Source organism: Cercospora kikuchii (assembly GCF_019650295.1).
Source record: "Cercospora kikuchii DNA, contig_00003, whole genome shotgun sequence".
NCBI lineage: Eukaryota > Fungi > Ascomycota > Dothideomycetes > Mycosphaerellales > Mycosphaerellaceae > Cercospora > Cercospora kikuchii.
This window is the reverse complement of record NW_025408584.1, coordinates 2,817,231-2,832,971: the sequence shown is the minus strand read 5'-3', so window position 1 is coordinate 2,832,971 and position 15,741 is coordinate 2,817,231. Positions and strand designations below refer to the sequence as shown.

Genomic DNA, 15,741 nt, shown 5'->3' with positions numbered 1-15,741 from the left:
GGGCGTTTGTCTTGGAAGTGGAAACGTTTGCCTGCGGCTTTCAACGGAAATACAAAGTGCCCATTTCCCGAGCCTTATTGTCGCTTGACTCAAAGCACTCGATCTTTTGGGGTCAGACGATTAATTGCAACAACCTTCACTATGGCTACCTCAGAGACTTTTCAGCGTCTACAGGTGTTGGCGGATGAAGCGACCAGTGCCGAATTTCAGGATGAATGCGAGCGCCGAAATGCTGTGCAGCTGGCGTATAAGCTGCTTTCCAAGATTGAAACCCCGTGGGAAACCATTTGCCGGATGTTGATGATCGATCCGTTTGCGATTGCAGCGCTGAAGACGTTGATCAACTTGCAACTCTTCGAGAAATGGCAGCCGGTCCACAGCGCCAAATCCTTGGATGAACTTGCGCGAATGACCAGCTGCGACTCTCGACTGCTCTGTACGTGATTCTTGCAGCAAGTTCATTGAAAGGCACTGACAATTTCCAGGTCGTCTCCTCCTCACCATGGTCCCACACCACTGGCTCGAATACTGCTCAGTAACCCAAACCTTCAAGCTTACGCACTTCACGCAAGCTCTTCAAGACAAATCGCTCGCAGCCGCAATGACCTTCCACAGCCACGTCGTCTCTCCTGCGGCAACCAAAATGCCAGAATTCCTCGCTGCGACTCAGTATGCCAATCCAGCAGATCCAGGACATGCCCTTTGGCGTTACCACTCTGGATCAGAGCTAGTGCCATGGTTTCAGCAGAATTCTGAAGCATTCATCAGCCTGCACCACGTTATGCGACTCCGCGGTAACCACAGCGCGAAGTGGACTGAATTCTACCCTTGGAAAGAAGAAATCGTGAATCGCTTAGAACCAGACACCGTGGCATTCGTCGATATCGGAGGAGGCGTTGGTCAAGATTCAGAAGCTTTGCGATGCAAAGCCCCTCAAGACTTCCCAGCTGGCAGCATCGTCCTCCAAGACCTAACAGAAGTCGTTGATCGCGCCGAAGCGGCAGGCGAGACCATCGTTAAAACGAGTCACAATTTCTTCGAACCACAACCAGTCCTCGGAGCGGCCGTGTATTTCATGCACCTGGTCCTGCACGACTGGCCGGAGGAGGAAGCGAAGAAGATCCTCGCGAACCTCAAGCCTGCGTTCAAGCGCGGATATAGTCGACTGCTTATCAACGATATTGTGCTTTCGGCCAGCATGGACACCATGGTCTCTGCTAGTGATTTGCATATGATTATGAATGGCGCGCAAGAGAGTAAGTCCTGATCCGATTGGAGTTATGCCGAAACCAAACACTGATGTGCAATCAGGAACCAAGGAAGAATGGCAGTCGCTGCTCGAGACCTCTGGTTTCCGGATCACGAAGTGGTACTGTTCATCGCTGTCCGAACAGGCCTTGATCGAAGCTGAGCTTGCCTGAGTTACTTTTGTGCGAATTTTGTGATACCCTTGCTGCTTTGAAACTGTCTGTAGCAGATGAGCTCGCTGCAATGTGAAATACTTACATTATCAGACTTTGTGCTTTTGCCAGAGTGGCTGGTTCAGAAAGTTCTTTTGAGACTGATACATACACGCTTAGAGGAAGTATTTTACAAATGGCCTATTCCAAGTTCAGTTTGATGTAGCCCAAGAATTCGTCCTTTAGAGCCGTTCAAGTGACCTGACTCGACCGCTGCATTGATTGAGGTGACAGAGTGAGAGGTTTGCAGGAAATACGCATCTAGTTCTCGCCATTGGCCTCGATGGCTGCAAGTTGCATCTGCGCGAGAGCGCTCTTGATGAGGAGACCGAGCCTCTCGCCGCCGATAACATAGATCTCGGCGACCATCAAGTGGACGCTTACGAAGATAAGGCCGAGCTGCATGGCAGCCATCTTGACGTACAGCTTGATCAATCTCCATCGTGCAGAGCTGTCAAAAGATCTCCATGCTTGGATGAAGACGGCGCGAGAGCTGCCCTTAGCAGTGATGTCCACGTTACCGACAATCGCACTGCGGTCGAAGGGAACAATGGTGTCCTGGTCCTCAGGGAGAAGCAGAGCTTCAATCCGGGTGAGAGTGACTGTCGCAGGCAGCAAAACGGCGAAAGCGACAAAGAGGCCAGTAGCTGGGACGGCCAAAAAGCGCAAGGCCATCCACACCAGCTTGTTGCAGTCATGCTTGGCGGCATGTGTGACCTGGCTGTGGTCGATGTCAGGCAAGCCCAAGGCGACAGCGACGATGAGTGGTAGGATCAGAGTCGCTTGCTGCGCCATAGCGAAGACCAAAGATGGGAGGAGAATGGCCTTGCATTGCTTGCGTGGAACAAAGCGGCGGTAGAAAGGCTGAGCCACGGGTTGACCGATCATGGTGTGGGTCCAGACCATGTGGAGGCGTGCCAGTCCAAGCGATGCGACAGTGTACATGATTGCGCTGCCAAACAAACCCATACCCAGCAGTCCAGATAGGAAGTTGGTGATCAGGCTGTGCGCAAAGTGGTACACGACTGACACAGCAGCGCCTCTGAACCTCCCGCGGAAGCCGCCAATATTCGTGAGATGCCTGACAGACGCGCGGATGCTCGAAGTGACCGGCTTGTTGTTGATCAGTGTGACCTCAACGTCGGCCTCCGCCTCGGAAGGCATCAGCGGCTCTTTCTCCACCGGCGCATCTGGCTCGTCGGCATAAGCAGGCGGTTTGTCCTGTACGATGGCAGTGGTGGTGGGCGACTCGATCATAGCAAGGCTGGCAACGACCTCGCCGACAGTGTACTTGATCTACTCGTTACTGGTCAGTGTGTGGCGCATGAGGGGTTCGGGGCGTACGAGCGTACCGCTGCGATCAGGAGAAGCGTGAGGAAGCCAGTGACAATGACGGGCAACATCTCCCATGGCTGCACCTCCATCTCCGGTCCAGCCTGGTCGTAGAGCGTGGCATCGTGCTGCAGCTGGGACATGTGCTCCTGCACCGCCTCGTAGCTGCGCTTGGCCACATGGCCGAGAACTTGTCCGTGAATGCCGGACATGGTGATGATGGTTGTGGTCAGTCGAGTGCGCAGTCGCGGGTGAGAAATGAAGAACAAGGAGAGGCCGCACGGGTGCGCAGTGGTAGAGAAGGGAGAGGCGAGGAGTGAGGTGGTGTTGGAGCAGGCAGCAGGCGCACGAGGCGCAGTCCGGATGACGAAGTGTCGGATCCTCTGTGCCGGGCGCTGGCGCGGCTGTCTAGACCACTCACTTTTGACGCGCTTCGTGGTTGGTCCTAATCAAATCTCCAATGAAACGCGACCGGTGAGCAGCGTCAATCCACGCCACTCACTGATGCCTTGTGGAGTCGAAGGATTATTGAGGACGCTCAGAATACGACTGCGCGGCGGCTGTGAATAGTTTAGCTGTCCCAAACGGGCTGAGAAATCATGCAGGCAGGAATTCAGCTCGAGCCGCCATTCCGACAGTGTGGCCTCTGTACGATAGTTGTGCACTTTCCACAGTTCCATTTCTATTCTGCTACGCCCTGTCTTGCAAGTCTCGTCGCTCATCCAATCATCCATAGATCGTGTGTCTTCGTCTAGTCCAACGTATCCATATCCGTCTCAGCCCCGTACTCCAACACAATCCACTGGCAGTACTTTTCGAATTCTTCCTGCCACTCCTTCAGTCGTTTCGCTCGCAGGCTCTTGCCAAAACTGCCCTCCTTGACTTCTTGCTGCCATTGCTTGGCCGAACACTCTTCGTAGTTTGCCCATCGCACACTGTTCTCTGCCAAGCTGCCCAGTCCAGCCAGTCCCAGATTCTCCCAACCTTGTAGAGCCTGCCAGAAGTCGTGCGTCATGCCATTCATGCCATGTCCGAGGATTGCTGGATCGTCATTTGCCAGGGCACATGGCACACCTCGTGCCAAAAGGCTGGGCAGGTGATGTGACATGATGCTTCCAGTATATCGCAGAACTTCGTTGCTGACTGGACAGCTCTCGACAAGAATCTTCTTCTCCTTGACCATGTCAATCAGTAACGGATGTTTCTGCAATGACACACCATGACCAATTCTCCGAGTTCCCAAAATCACTGCATCAAACAAGTTCTCGTCTACTTCGTCGCCGTCGCCCAACGTTTCTCCAGCGTGGAAGAAGAATGGAATGTCTACGCCTTCTTCAGCGCAACGTTTCTTGAACCAGAACAACTCAGGCAAGAGGTCTTGCAATGGCCGTCCAGCGTCCTCTTGCCCAACCAAATCGTAGCCCAGGATGCTATCCGGGAATGCGAGCTTGTGCTCGATGCACTGCTTCATGTCGTCAATAACATCTTTGGTTCCAAATTGTCGAATGGTAGTCCAAATCACGCTTGCGCCCCAGAACCCTTTGCCCTCTTCTGAATTTTTAAATGCCTCAATTTCATCTTCGAGCACCTCGAACCAATACATGTAGTCCTCGTCCGGTGCCTCTGAGCCATCCCTGTAAAATGGGTAACGGAGAACGTGCCTGATATCGACCCACCTCACGCCATCGTCGTGCAGACCCTTCAACATGAGCCGAATGAACTTCCTGAATATAGGCTCGTAGTGATGTAAGCTGACAAGAATTGGAAAGCAAGCCTTGAACCGGTCCCAAATGTCGCCAGGCCCCAAGTGGTGCGAGATGGCATCCTTTTGAGACAGTGACACTCTTGACTTCAGCCACTGCTTGAAGCCTTCAACGCCACCGTCGGGAAAGCTCTCGGCCGCGACAGTGATAGGTATCAGGTCCTCTGGCTTGTACGACTCGGACCAAATAGGAGGTCCTTCTGATTGAGATTCCTTTTTGGCGAACTTGAATATGAAAGGTAGCATATGATCGGTGCGAATTTTGGTAGTGTGCATGGAGTGTGATGCCGTTATGCAGATGCCTGGTGTTGTAAGTGCCGTCTCTGCCAACCAGTCGAGGTCACCCATGGCGTCCAAATGGCAATGCAGTAGCGCGCCCTTCGGCATCTTCCTCACGATTTGCCATAGCTTACTGGACTCCATACGCTCCTTGGCCAGAGAGAACATCATACCAGGGTAAATAGGCTGGTCCGTCGTCTTGGCAAGGTCGTCTTCGAATCCTGGCTGCCAAAGCGTATTCTGTTCTGAGAAACGGATAGCAGCCACGATAGCAGCGGCTTCATTTTGCATAGGGGTCATGCCTTCTCGGAAAATGTGATCGCTGCGGCGCTGCTTCTCCTGGGCAATAAGCGCGTCTCTGCCATCGAGATACTTTTGGATGAAGGGCTGGTCCATAGTTGGCACTCCCTCCTTCTCTGCCCATTCGGCGAACTCTCTCCGTTCACGCTCATCTTCTGTCTCTGAGTCGCCATTGCTGACATTGAGATGGCCCATTGCTGCCTCTGTGTCCTTGATAGCCTCGTCGGACATCTTGGATCTCGGAGGGACTGCCAAATGACAAGTTTCTGTCAATGTTGTTTGCACAATGCCCAGGAAAGGAAGGTCGTCAAACAGTTGAATCGGCAAGTGGAGACAGGCGATGTTGGTTGCCAAAAGTAGTGGTTTCAGCTGGAAGTCACTTCCTGGTCGGCAAACACCATTGAGCACATCCTAGCTCTTGTTACCTGAGGCACAACTGGGAGTATTATCAATCGACTACGACAACTCCGGCCCTACGACATAACCTGAGATGCAAGCTGGTCCCCGCACTGCCTCCATACGAGAACACCGCGGGCCAAGCTTTCGCTGACGTAGCACCTGGGCGGAGAGAATTGGGCCCAGACCAATATAAGAATCAGTGCCCAGTCTGAGAGTTGGGATCCCGTTATCGAAGATGGCATCTTTCCTGACTTCTGCAGTTGAGAAGCTGAACCCATTCGCCAAGCGCGAGCGAGACGAGGACGACCATGGCGAAGCAGTTGAGGTTGACTCCGTCGCTGGCGGCGGTCATGCATCTAGAGTCTCCAAGATCACGAAAGAACAGTTACGGGTCAGCCATGCTCTCAAGATGTTCCTCATCAATGAAAAGATCCTCACCCCGCAGGACGTGAATTTGAATGTTCACGGGGCCGAGAATTCGGGAGCTCTCAAGGAAATGCTGGACAACCCACATATTCATGTCCCAAGAGAGGTCACAGACCGCAGTCACCCTCTTACGGAATACTTTATCAGTTCAAGCCACAACACCTATCTGCTAGCCCATCAGCTCTATGGTTCATCTTCCGCTGTGGCGTACGAGACAGCATTGGTAGCTGGGTCGCGGTGTGTGGAGATCGACGCTTGGGACAACAGCGACGACGAAGATGAGCCTAAGGTAACTCATGGCTGGACTCTAGCTTCCCGAGTGCCTTTTCGCGCTGTGTGCGAGACCATCAGAGATGTGGTGGACAAGGAAGCGAAGATGCCACAGGAGACATCTTACGCTTCTGCTCCGATCCTGATCTCGCTTGAGAACCATTGCGGTGACCATGGCCAAAAGCGGCTTGTGAGTATTTCCTTCCTGGTACCGAACAGCGTGATCTCTACTGACACTTACTGACCCAGGTGCACATCATGCGCGAAGTATGGGGCGATCGTCTACTCAGCAGCGAAGTCCGGGATGAGGGCACCAGAGAGCAGAACAATTCCGGCAAGCATGTTGATCTAATTGAACTTGGCTCCAAGATTGCGGTCATCGTCGAATACCATCTCCCAGACGAAGCAGAGTCCGATGACAGCGATGACGAGGACGAAGATGAGCAAGCCAGGATTGACCACGAGAAGTGGCGCAAAGAGAAACGTGAATGCGCACAGGGCATCATCGTCCCGGAGCTGGCAGAGCTTGGTGTGTACGCACAGTCTGTGAAACCTGCGAACAACTCCTGGTATGAGAGTGTGCTTCAAGACGGACCTCCTCATCACCTGATCAACGTCTCGGAATCTGGTCTGATGAAGCTGGATCTACATCTAAACGGGTCTAAAATCAGCCAGCACAACGCACAACATCTTATGCGAGTCTATCCCAAAGGCACTCGCATTTCATCCAAGAATTTGAACCCTGTGCCATTCTGGGGAGTCGGTGCGCAAATTTGCGCTTTGAACTGGCAGACATTCGACGCCAGTATGCAACTGAACGAGGCCTTGTTCAGTGGTAGCGATGGATATGTTCTAAAGCCCGCTGCTCTCCGTGCAGGTGGATCTGGAAAGCTCAGCACCGGCAGGAAGAAGCATCTTCGTTTGCACGTTGCTGGTGCCACAGATGTACCCGTTCCAAAGGATCGTGATGCAGATGATCCCATCAAACCATATGTAACGTGCACACTCGAGCATCCGGACTCAGTCGATAAGCCACCAACGAAGCGGAAGACGTCAGCGTATAAGCAGCACACACTCGGCATTCTGCATCGCGGTGAGCAACCACCTCCGACCGACCCGTTGTGGAACGAGCAGCTGGACTGGGACTATGAGGAGAACGAGCTCGTCTTCTTGCGAATCCTGATCAAGTCGGACGACAAATTCGCAGTCAACCCGAAGCAGTGCGTGGCGGCGGTAAGACTGAGCTACGTCAGCAACAATCAATGGGTGTTTGTAAGAATGCTGGATCTCAAAGGACGCGAGAGTTTCTGTAATTTACTGGTGAAGTTCGAGATCACGGACGCCTAGAGAGCTCCCGGAAGACGGCACAACGTGACCCAGAAACTCAGTCCAGAGGCTGCTACAGGACTCTTCGCAGAGGTAACGACCGGCTGCTCGCATCTGAAGATGTGAATCAAGCGATAGAAGGCTTGACGAGCAGACTTTCGTCTCAATTAAACAGAAAAGGTCTGCTGGGCTGATAAAAGTCGTCAGCAGCTTCTAATCGTGTCTCACACAGTTCTCTACCTCCCACTGCGCCTCTTTCATAGGCTGAGAAGCAGTGAACGCCTTGCGTTTTCGTAGACAGGCTTGTCTTCTTTCAATTGCTGACCGCATCTCAAGTAATTCCTACGGCTGTGAGGTCTCTTCATATTCAGAGAGAGGTGTCCTTTGTGGCGATCTGAATCTGTCGCTGAGTGGTGGACCACAGGTGGCTCTCCTGGAATGCAAAAATCCCGCCTGACGTCGGCTGAAACATTCATGCTCTCGCCACACCACACCATGCGCCTGCATTCTGTCGACAGCCTCCTCACTTCTGCTGTACAAAGTATGGCCGCGAACGCAGCAAAGTGCAAACAAGAACCTTTGACCCAACATCCAGTCGCTGCAAAGATGCTCTCACTTTCATTCCTCGCCCTTTCCTGCGCAATTTTGACATCTTCATGCAATGCGCGACACATGCACCGCTTCCACATGCACCACGAACACCGTCGCCAATTACCGTCCGTGACAGCGACAAGCGAAATCGAGGCATCGACCACAGAACTTTTACCAGCGTCCATCACCGCAGGCGATACCGCCATCGAGAACATTCAACAAATTCAAAATGGTCTATCTGACTTGCCTGCCAACCTACTATCATGCGTTCAGGCAGTAGAAGCTCGACTAGAAGATATGGAAAGCATGCTACTACAGATGATGGGCAGCTCGAGCGCAGAGCAGACAACGCTACCCACAACGCCGGCAATACCAGCAGGCACACCCGCTGCAAGCACACCTACCAGTCTCGAATCACCTACAACTATACCCACCTCGACCGACTCAAGCCCAGCGTTCTATTCCTCGCCCAGCTCAACTCTTGCGGGCATCATACCAGTGGTGCCAGTAGAGTCAGCATGGAATACCACAACCTACACATCAAGAGTGACATCTACACGGATTCAGACGCTTACAGTACCCGAACCAACAACAACAAACACCTCATTGGAAGCTTCTCGTGGCTTGCCGAGTGGTTCAATAATCAATTCAGGAAATTGGACAATGCCGTATACTTCGAGCCGCGGCTCAGCAGTCTCGACTCTTCTGACACGAACTGCAAGGACTGATATGAGTCCACCGGCACCGACTGCTTTGGAGAGGTAAAGGGGTGTTTGAGAATGTCTAGCAAGGAACTGCATGCTGTCGCACCAACATGCCACGCAGACAGATACACGTTCTCTGTATTTCAGATGTCGCAGAGGCAGATGACAATGTCATCTTATCCATAATAAGAATAGAACAATCGTACATAGCAAACGATAGCAATGATAATGAATGAACCACATCTAAAATCTCGAAGCCTCTCCGTGGAAAGCGCGGGGATTTTCTAAGCGAATGCATGGCGCACAGCACGTGGCAGAAAACAAAGATCAACTCCGACGAATCACATTCCTCGCCGCACAAAGCATGCAATCTCGATTCGGCAGTTCATCGCGCAGCTCTGCAGCACTGTGCAGATTGCAGAGAAAGAATCGTACTTTTTGCGTCTCCACTCTTCGAACGAGGTGTCAAAGTACGATGTGGCGGTCACTGTGACTTCACTAGCTTCGGGGCGTTTTCTCTCTCTCCGCACTTCAAGTGTTCTAAAATACTGTTGATGTGCTGTCGCAATATCCTTGCAAGTGAGTGCATATTCTACTATCATTCGGGTTTCTGTGTCTGGCCAGACTCTTTCATCAATTCTGCGAAATTTGGCGACTGGGTCGCTTGGTGATCCGAGAAAGGCTGGAAATACTGGAGGCCATAGCAAGTGGAGCCTTGTGAACACGCTGTCGCCGCTGCTGGCAATCAACAATTCCACAGAGTCCAAAAGAAAAGCCGGAGCAAGGCTACAATGCTCGCATGGCTCTACGGCTCTCCTACCAGGCCGCCCATTTTTCTACGACTTCGCAGCTCCAAGACCTTCATCATTGTCGTTGTAGCCTCGGCTGTCTTCACTGACGTCTTTGCCTATGGGATTGTCGTTCCTGTGTTCCCTTTCGCTCTCACTGAACGAGCAGACATTCCGGAAAACCAAGTCCAACGATGGATATCGATATTTCTCGCTGTCTACGGCGCCGCGCTGCTGGTCGCCTCTCCACTATGTGGCTGGATGGCTGATCGCATGAAGTCGAGACAAATGTCATTCTTGCTCGGCCTCTTGGCGCTCGGAGGATCGACGGCACTATTATGTGCGGGTCGAAGCATTGGAGAGTTTGCGGCGGGAAGAGTATTGCAGGGCGTCAGTGCCGCCGTTGTCTGGGTCACGGGATTAGCATTACTCGTCGATGCGGTTGGCCCAGAGGAGATTGGCGCTGCGATGGGGTATGTCGGCCTGGCTATGAGTCTGGCTGTGTTGTTGGCGCCTCTGCTGGGCGGCGTTGTGTTTGCAGAGGCCGGGTACTACGCTGTCTATGCGATGGCGTTCGGCCTGATCGTTGTGGATCTGGTGCTCAGGTTGGCTATGATTGAACGCAAAGTAGCGAAGCAATGGCTGCCAGACCTGGATGTGCCGGAAAGCTTCTTGGAGACCGAGCCGAGTCAAGGAAACGGGGCCCAGGAAGGACAAAGCTGCGCAAAAGCTGTTGACGGGCCGGAGAAGCAGCTCGCTGCGAGAGCCGATTCTAGGCCATCATCCCTCATGCAACGGCAACCAAGTAATGCGGCTGAAGCAGCAGTTCCCCTCAATGCGCCGACCGCCATTCAAAGCATCGTCGCCAAGTTGCCTCCAATGGTTTTCCTCTTCGGGTCTCGACGAATTCTTGCTGCGCTCTTCGCCACAACAATGCAGTCATCGCTGCTCACTTCCTTCGACGCTATCTTGCCGCTGTTCGTAAAGAACACATTCCAGTGGGACTCGATCGGAGCCGGTCTCGTTTTCTTGCCCGTCGTCTTGGCGTCCTTCCTTGGCCCTGTGGTCGGAACACTGGCAGACAAGTATGGCCCGCGATGGTTGGCAACAGCTGGATTTATCCTCTCGTGCCCTTTCTTGATTTTGCTGAGATTGGTGGAAGAAAATAGCATCAACCACAAAGTGATGCTGTGTGCCTTCCTGGCATTCATTGGTGTAGGGCTAACGCTAGCATTGGTGCCTCTTATGGCAGAAATGTCGTATGCAGTCGATGCCAAAGCAAAACGGCGGCCGCCAGGGTTCTTTGGAAAGAATGGTGCTTACGCTCAAGCTTATGGTCTGTTCAACATGGTATGATAACTACTTCGTGGGTTTTGGCTTCGCTGTGCTGACTTCAATGACAGGCCTGGGCTGCCGGCTCAATGATAGGACCTCTTTTGGCAGGACTGGTGGTCGAGGCTCGAGGCTGGGGTACTGCGGTCTTGATACTTGGGTGCGTGAGCATCGTCACCGCATTACCAACGGCTATCTGGACCGGTGGCAGCATCTTCAAGTCGAAGAAGTCGCACAAGGCCGACGTAGTGGACAGTGTCGAGGGCAACGGTGCCCAATCTCCAGCATAATTGCCATTAAATACGTCTAACGGCGAAGCGCTGGCAGTTGAGACGAGAGATTCTTCATCGCTTCCACTCCAGTTCTAGAACGCTCTCGACATCAGTCTTCAGTCTATCGTGATCAGTCATATTGTGGCCTTTGCGTCTGATGTAAAATTGACGGACGTCTCCAGACGGCGTTTTCTGAGCGTATTCAAGTCGCCAGCTGATCTTTTCTTTGATGGAGAGTTTTGGTCGGACCGCGCCTAGACTGAACAAGAACTGCTCATCATCATGTTCAAAAGTGCCTTCGACGCGAGCGAGATCAAGATGGTCGGCCCCTGCTGGATACTGTGCGACGCTGTACCCATTTGTGAGGACAACATTCTCGTCGAAACGGTAACGCTGAAGAAAGCACTCGGCTCCACAAATGTCTGCCACGAGGTGTCCATACTCAACGGGGAAGAGGTGCCAGGTATTGTAGTGGTGCAAGCTGAGTAAGGGTCTTGGTACGGCCTCGTACCACCCACTCGCATCCACATGGAAGTCCAATTGATGTAACCCGGAAAGTAGAGTCAGCTGAACAGGAGGCGAGGTGTGGCTGTATATACAGAATTTGTAGAGCTCGTCTCCTCCAAAGCCATTCTTGACACAAGCATCGAAATTCTCATGAAGTACGTCGAGCAACGGTCCGGAGAAGAAGATACCAGCGCCACCGTAAGCCATGTAGCCATGCTTCTGCGCAATTTGAGACCAGTCTTCTGACATGGATCCAATATACCAAGGTTTCGAGGGGTCGTAGGGCTGCAAAGCGTGGAGGACTGCGGGCAAGGATGGGAAAAAGGTGTCCTCATCGATGACCGCGAACCACTTGTGATGTAACTCTCGACGCCGGTAGAGACATTTGACAATGGCGAAATTTTGTTGCGCATGATCGGCACCATTTCCTGCGCTGCCCACCTTCTCATGCAGCAGCACGGCGTCAATCCCGGCCGCTTCAGCGAGCATCTGAACCCTTTCCATCTTCGCCGTGTCTTTGTGGTCTCTGATGTTGACGACCAAAGACGCCTTAGTATTGGCTAGCCAACGAGCCAACTGCGGAATAACCTTCTCAAACCGGTGTAGTGATGTCGAAGCTCCGAGAAGCAAGCGTGAAGTATCGATGTCTCCGAAGGAAGATTCGTTGTACTCCACCATTGCGGGCTCGCCTCCGTTCTCCAAAGCATTGTCTTTCAGGTGGCAGTCTTCATTATCGAATCGAACAGAACCAAACGCTGGGATCAGCCTCGTATCGACTTTGATAGGTGATCCTTGGCTGTTGATAGGGTTGTTGACTGATCGCGACCGGATCACGCGCCGCGCATATTTAATCGTAGGAGGAAGGCTCAGTGCTTCGCGCACATCGTCGAGGAACGCGCAGTCAGTAGTATTGTCGAGTTGAGTGAAAGCGTTGAAATCCAGTTGCGGCGCCCGTCGTCCAGTTGCGATCCACCTTATCAGTAAGAGCATGGACGCCGCCGTCGCAGCCAGTGTAAAGCGGATCGCGCGTGCCATATCGCAGGCAGGACGGGTGTCGCACCCACTGCGGCAATCTTGAGGCGCACGCCGTACAACAGAAAGGCGACGAACGCTCACCCACGCTCCGTACCCTCAGCTGACGTAGAGGTGCGATAATTCGTCAACTTTCAGAAACAAATATGCTTCGACGACTGTTGCAGGCTGTGACGTCTTGGCCAGGGACTCTCACTCCATAGTGCCGCCTACAGCCTCTCTTGCGTCCTGAACAACTCTCCTTGCTTCCCTTGCTCGATCCTTGCACAAAGAGCCTCACGCAAGGCAATTTCGCGGCTCCATGTTGAGAGAGGAGAACAGTGTCCTCATGTACTCAGCAAAACGGCAGACCAGCCAACGAGCTGTGCAGATGGCTGTAGCCACATCATCATCGGAGCTTCACACGCGGCCCCTTGATCATGCCATCGCTTCTGCTGTTGAGGGATTTGAATGCCACGCCTGGCGGAAAGGCGCCAGAACGGCAGTTTTCATGGCTGTATTCGGACGCAGAGCATCATATCGATCGCAATATACTTCTGGTCGCGGGAGGGCATTGTGCGACATGTCTCAATTGTTTTCCATTGTTGAGGTGGTGATCGGTGTGGGCGGCAATGGCGCGAGGAAATAGAGTTGTGTGCTGCTGCTTCCGCGTCCGCGCCCGTCGCACATCGCTCCCCCGACCCTGTTTCTGCCTTGGAAGTTCAGCTGGACTGAATCACTGATGATCATCTGCGGCCGCTTCTGCCATGGTCGACTACAAATGTATGAGGCTTGCAATTCGGCTGATTGTGGCATTGGTGTGGCGTTGACCTAAGTTGTATCGGCCAGCGAACAGGACTGAGCGCCAGCAAAGGCAAAGATTCCACCGAGCGGCCGCCGGCCATTCGCCGCGGTGCACCTCATCAAACATAGCCGCCGCCGTGATGACATGGATCCGAACCTCACGTTTCCCTCGAGCTTGTCCCCGCGACAGCCCGTCGCTCCCCTCCAGTGGCCTCGAGGATCAGCGCCCTTGTTCTCCTCGTACGGCATCCTCAGCGCTGACGTTGGCGGCACCGCCCCATCCTCGCTATAGCAATACCCCGGTACAGCTTTTCCGCAAGACATTGGCCATGCCATCACGGCCGCCAGCGGCAGACCGCATGCCTTCGTATGGATGTGTTGGTTCCAAGGCGCTGAGTGGCCCAGCGCGTGTAAATCTTACCCTCTCGTGGCCATTGCAAGGGCTGTAATGTTGCATCCGCCGCGGCACGGCTTCTATACGACTCGTTCGACAGCACCAGAACGTGCTAAACTGGCTCAATCAGATCTTCAAACGAGGCACGAGTAGATCCTCGCCTTGTGCAGTATTCTCCGCGACCACGGTGCTTCTGCATTGACCTACACTTCAGCCTTATCGTCCCATACTCCTCCGAGATTGGAGCAGATACTCTGAACGCCAGCGGGCGGCCGCATGCCTTCATCTATTTGACCTCTTCGATTACCAACCGGTTTCTCTGAGCTTGAGTCTATGCCCACCAGAAGTCAGTGCCCACTGGTACGATCAGGGCCCGAGTGATCGGATCGAATGCTTGCGCACCTAGATCCCAGCAGCCACACCACACGGCACGTTGGCCCGCACACAAAAAGGCAAGCCTAGACGTCAAGAGCCTCCTTACAGGACAAGCCACGACGGAAACCAGCGGATGTCTGCAAATCTCGTATATTAAAACTGAAGTCAGTTGTCTCGAACCACTTGATGGTCACCTCCCAGGTGGAAGTGACTTGCACTCTAGACCAATCCAAGACTGCATACGATCTTTAGTTCTTCACTGTGGAGCGACCAGGCACTCGGTACACATCTCAAGCCTTTGTGGCTGCCTCGGACCATGAGCCTGTCCTCACAAGATACCACAGCCAGGCAAGTATAAGCCTGCAGTGAGTGTCGTAGCATCTGCTGCGTCCAGGCATCTGGGTGAGCTCGAGCTCAGCATTCAACGCACCAGGTCACCAGCACTATTGAACCACGACATCTTCTGAGCATTGATGCAGCCGGGCTTGTGCTCAGATTTGATATTCAAATTATCTCACGCGCAGATGGCACTCATCTTCTCGATCATTGACAAATACCACCAATTGAGGCGTGTGAACTGGCTAACATACGACGGAACTATCAGCAATATATCACACCTAGCGACGACGCTGCGAGTCTCGAAACTCTACTCGACACTAGACAGTGTTGGGATACATTGGCAACAACCACACTGCATGAGCCTCAAGTTCCTGTCGTAACATGATCATCGGACATCTCGTCTTGTATGCGAACATCCTGAAGGAGGTTGTAAGTTGTAGAGATTGTCCTTCCTGGTCACACATGAACATTCAACAACACGCACGTCGTCCAAAGATTGAATGCGAGTCGTGCCCAGTCCAAGCTCCGCCATGTTAGTTCGAACGTGATGTTTCAAGTAGACAATTACGACGCCACAACTGCCACAACGTTCGAACTCAATCTGTCAACAAGCCACCCCTGTAGACCCACCGCAATTTTGCCCAAGGCACGCACTCCATTGCCAAGCATAGCAAGCAAGCCAGCGACACATCAAAATTTTCCGTGGTGCACGACCAGCTCATCATTACAATTTCTTCAAATATGTGGCTGTCCTCACCGCGATAGCTTTGAGAGTGATCGGGAACACAGTCAAATACGGTACAGTACAACCTCCGCGTCTTTGCGGCGAAGATTTTCGACGAGCATTTTCATTTTCCCGCATCTTCGTTGCAGCGACTCAGCTCACTATCTCTTGCTGCGTTGCACATCTCACAGGCATCGTGCAGCCATCCTAACTTTGCCAAAATCGACCAGCCTCTGCCAATGTACGCACGGTGCCAGATGAGAACAAGCTTTCTCCAAGATCCCAGGCTCTACCGTCTCAGTGGTACCTGACTACCACATCGAAGACATCGACGCCAAAGTTAACG

The 15,741-nt window shown here is 52.9% G+C and overlaps 6 protein-coding genes across 6 annotated transcripts; 3 read left to right on the top strand and 3 right to left on the bottom strand.

Annotated features, from left to right (window-relative positions):
- Positions 1-141: 141 nt before the first annotated feature.
- CKM354_000548400 (uncharacterized protein) lies at positions 142-1,421 on the top strand (the record flags this gene model as incomplete). The annotated part of the gene is made up of 3 exons (XM_044800758.1): positions 142-436; positions 486-1,256; positions 1,312-1,421. The coding sequence occupies 3 exons, from the start codon at positions 142-144 to the stop codon at positions 1,419-1,421; spliced, it is 1,176 nt and encodes a 391-aa protein (XP_044656693.1).
- A 300-nt stretch (positions 1,422-1,721) lies between these two features.
- On the bottom strand, positions 1,722-3,004 carry CKM354_000548300 (uncharacterized protein; the record flags this gene model as incomplete). The annotated part of the gene is made up of 2 exons (XM_044800757.1): positions 1,722-2,756; positions 2,813-3,004. 2 exons carry the CDS (start codon positions 3,002-3,004, stop codon positions 1,722-1,724), a joined length of 1,227 nt encoding a protein of 408 aa, XP_044656692.1.
- Positions 3,005-3,543: 539 nt separating this feature from the next.
- CKM354_000548200 (uncharacterized protein) lies at positions 3,544-5,364 on the bottom strand (the record flags this gene model as incomplete). The annotated part of the gene is made up of 1 exon (XM_044800756.1): positions 3,544-5,364. The coding sequence occupies one exon, from the start codon at positions 5,362-5,364 to the stop codon at positions 3,544-3,546; it is 1,821 nt and encodes a 606-aa protein (XP_044656691.1).
- Positions 5,365-5,767: 403 nt separating this feature from the next.
- CKM354_000548100 (uncharacterized protein) lies at positions 5,768-7,575 on the top strand (the record flags this gene model as incomplete). The annotated part of the gene is made up of 2 exons (XM_044800755.1): positions 5,768-6,418; positions 6,478-7,575. The coding sequence occupies 2 exons, from the start codon at positions 5,768-5,770 to the stop codon at positions 7,573-7,575; spliced, it is 1,749 nt and encodes a 582-aa protein (XP_044656690.1).
- A 2,065-nt stretch (positions 7,576-9,640) lies between these two features.
- On the top strand, positions 9,641-11,259 carry CKM354_000548000 (uncharacterized protein; the record flags this gene model as incomplete). The annotated part of the gene is made up of 2 exons (XM_044800754.1): positions 9,641-10,987; positions 11,041-11,259. 2 exons carry the CDS (start codon positions 9,641-9,643, stop codon positions 11,257-11,259), a joined length of 1,566 nt encoding a protein of 521 aa, XP_044656689.1.
- A 54-nt stretch (positions 11,260-11,313) lies between these two features.
- On the bottom strand, positions 11,314-12,738 carry CKM354_000547900 (uncharacterized protein; the record flags this gene model as incomplete). Its single annotated transcript, XM_044800753.1, has 1 exon — positions 11,314-12,738. One exon carries the CDS (start codon positions 12,736-12,738, stop codon positions 11,314-11,316), a length of 1,425 nt encoding a protein of 474 aa, XP_044656688.1.
- Between the last annotated feature and the right edge of the window lie 3,003 nt (positions 12,739-15,741).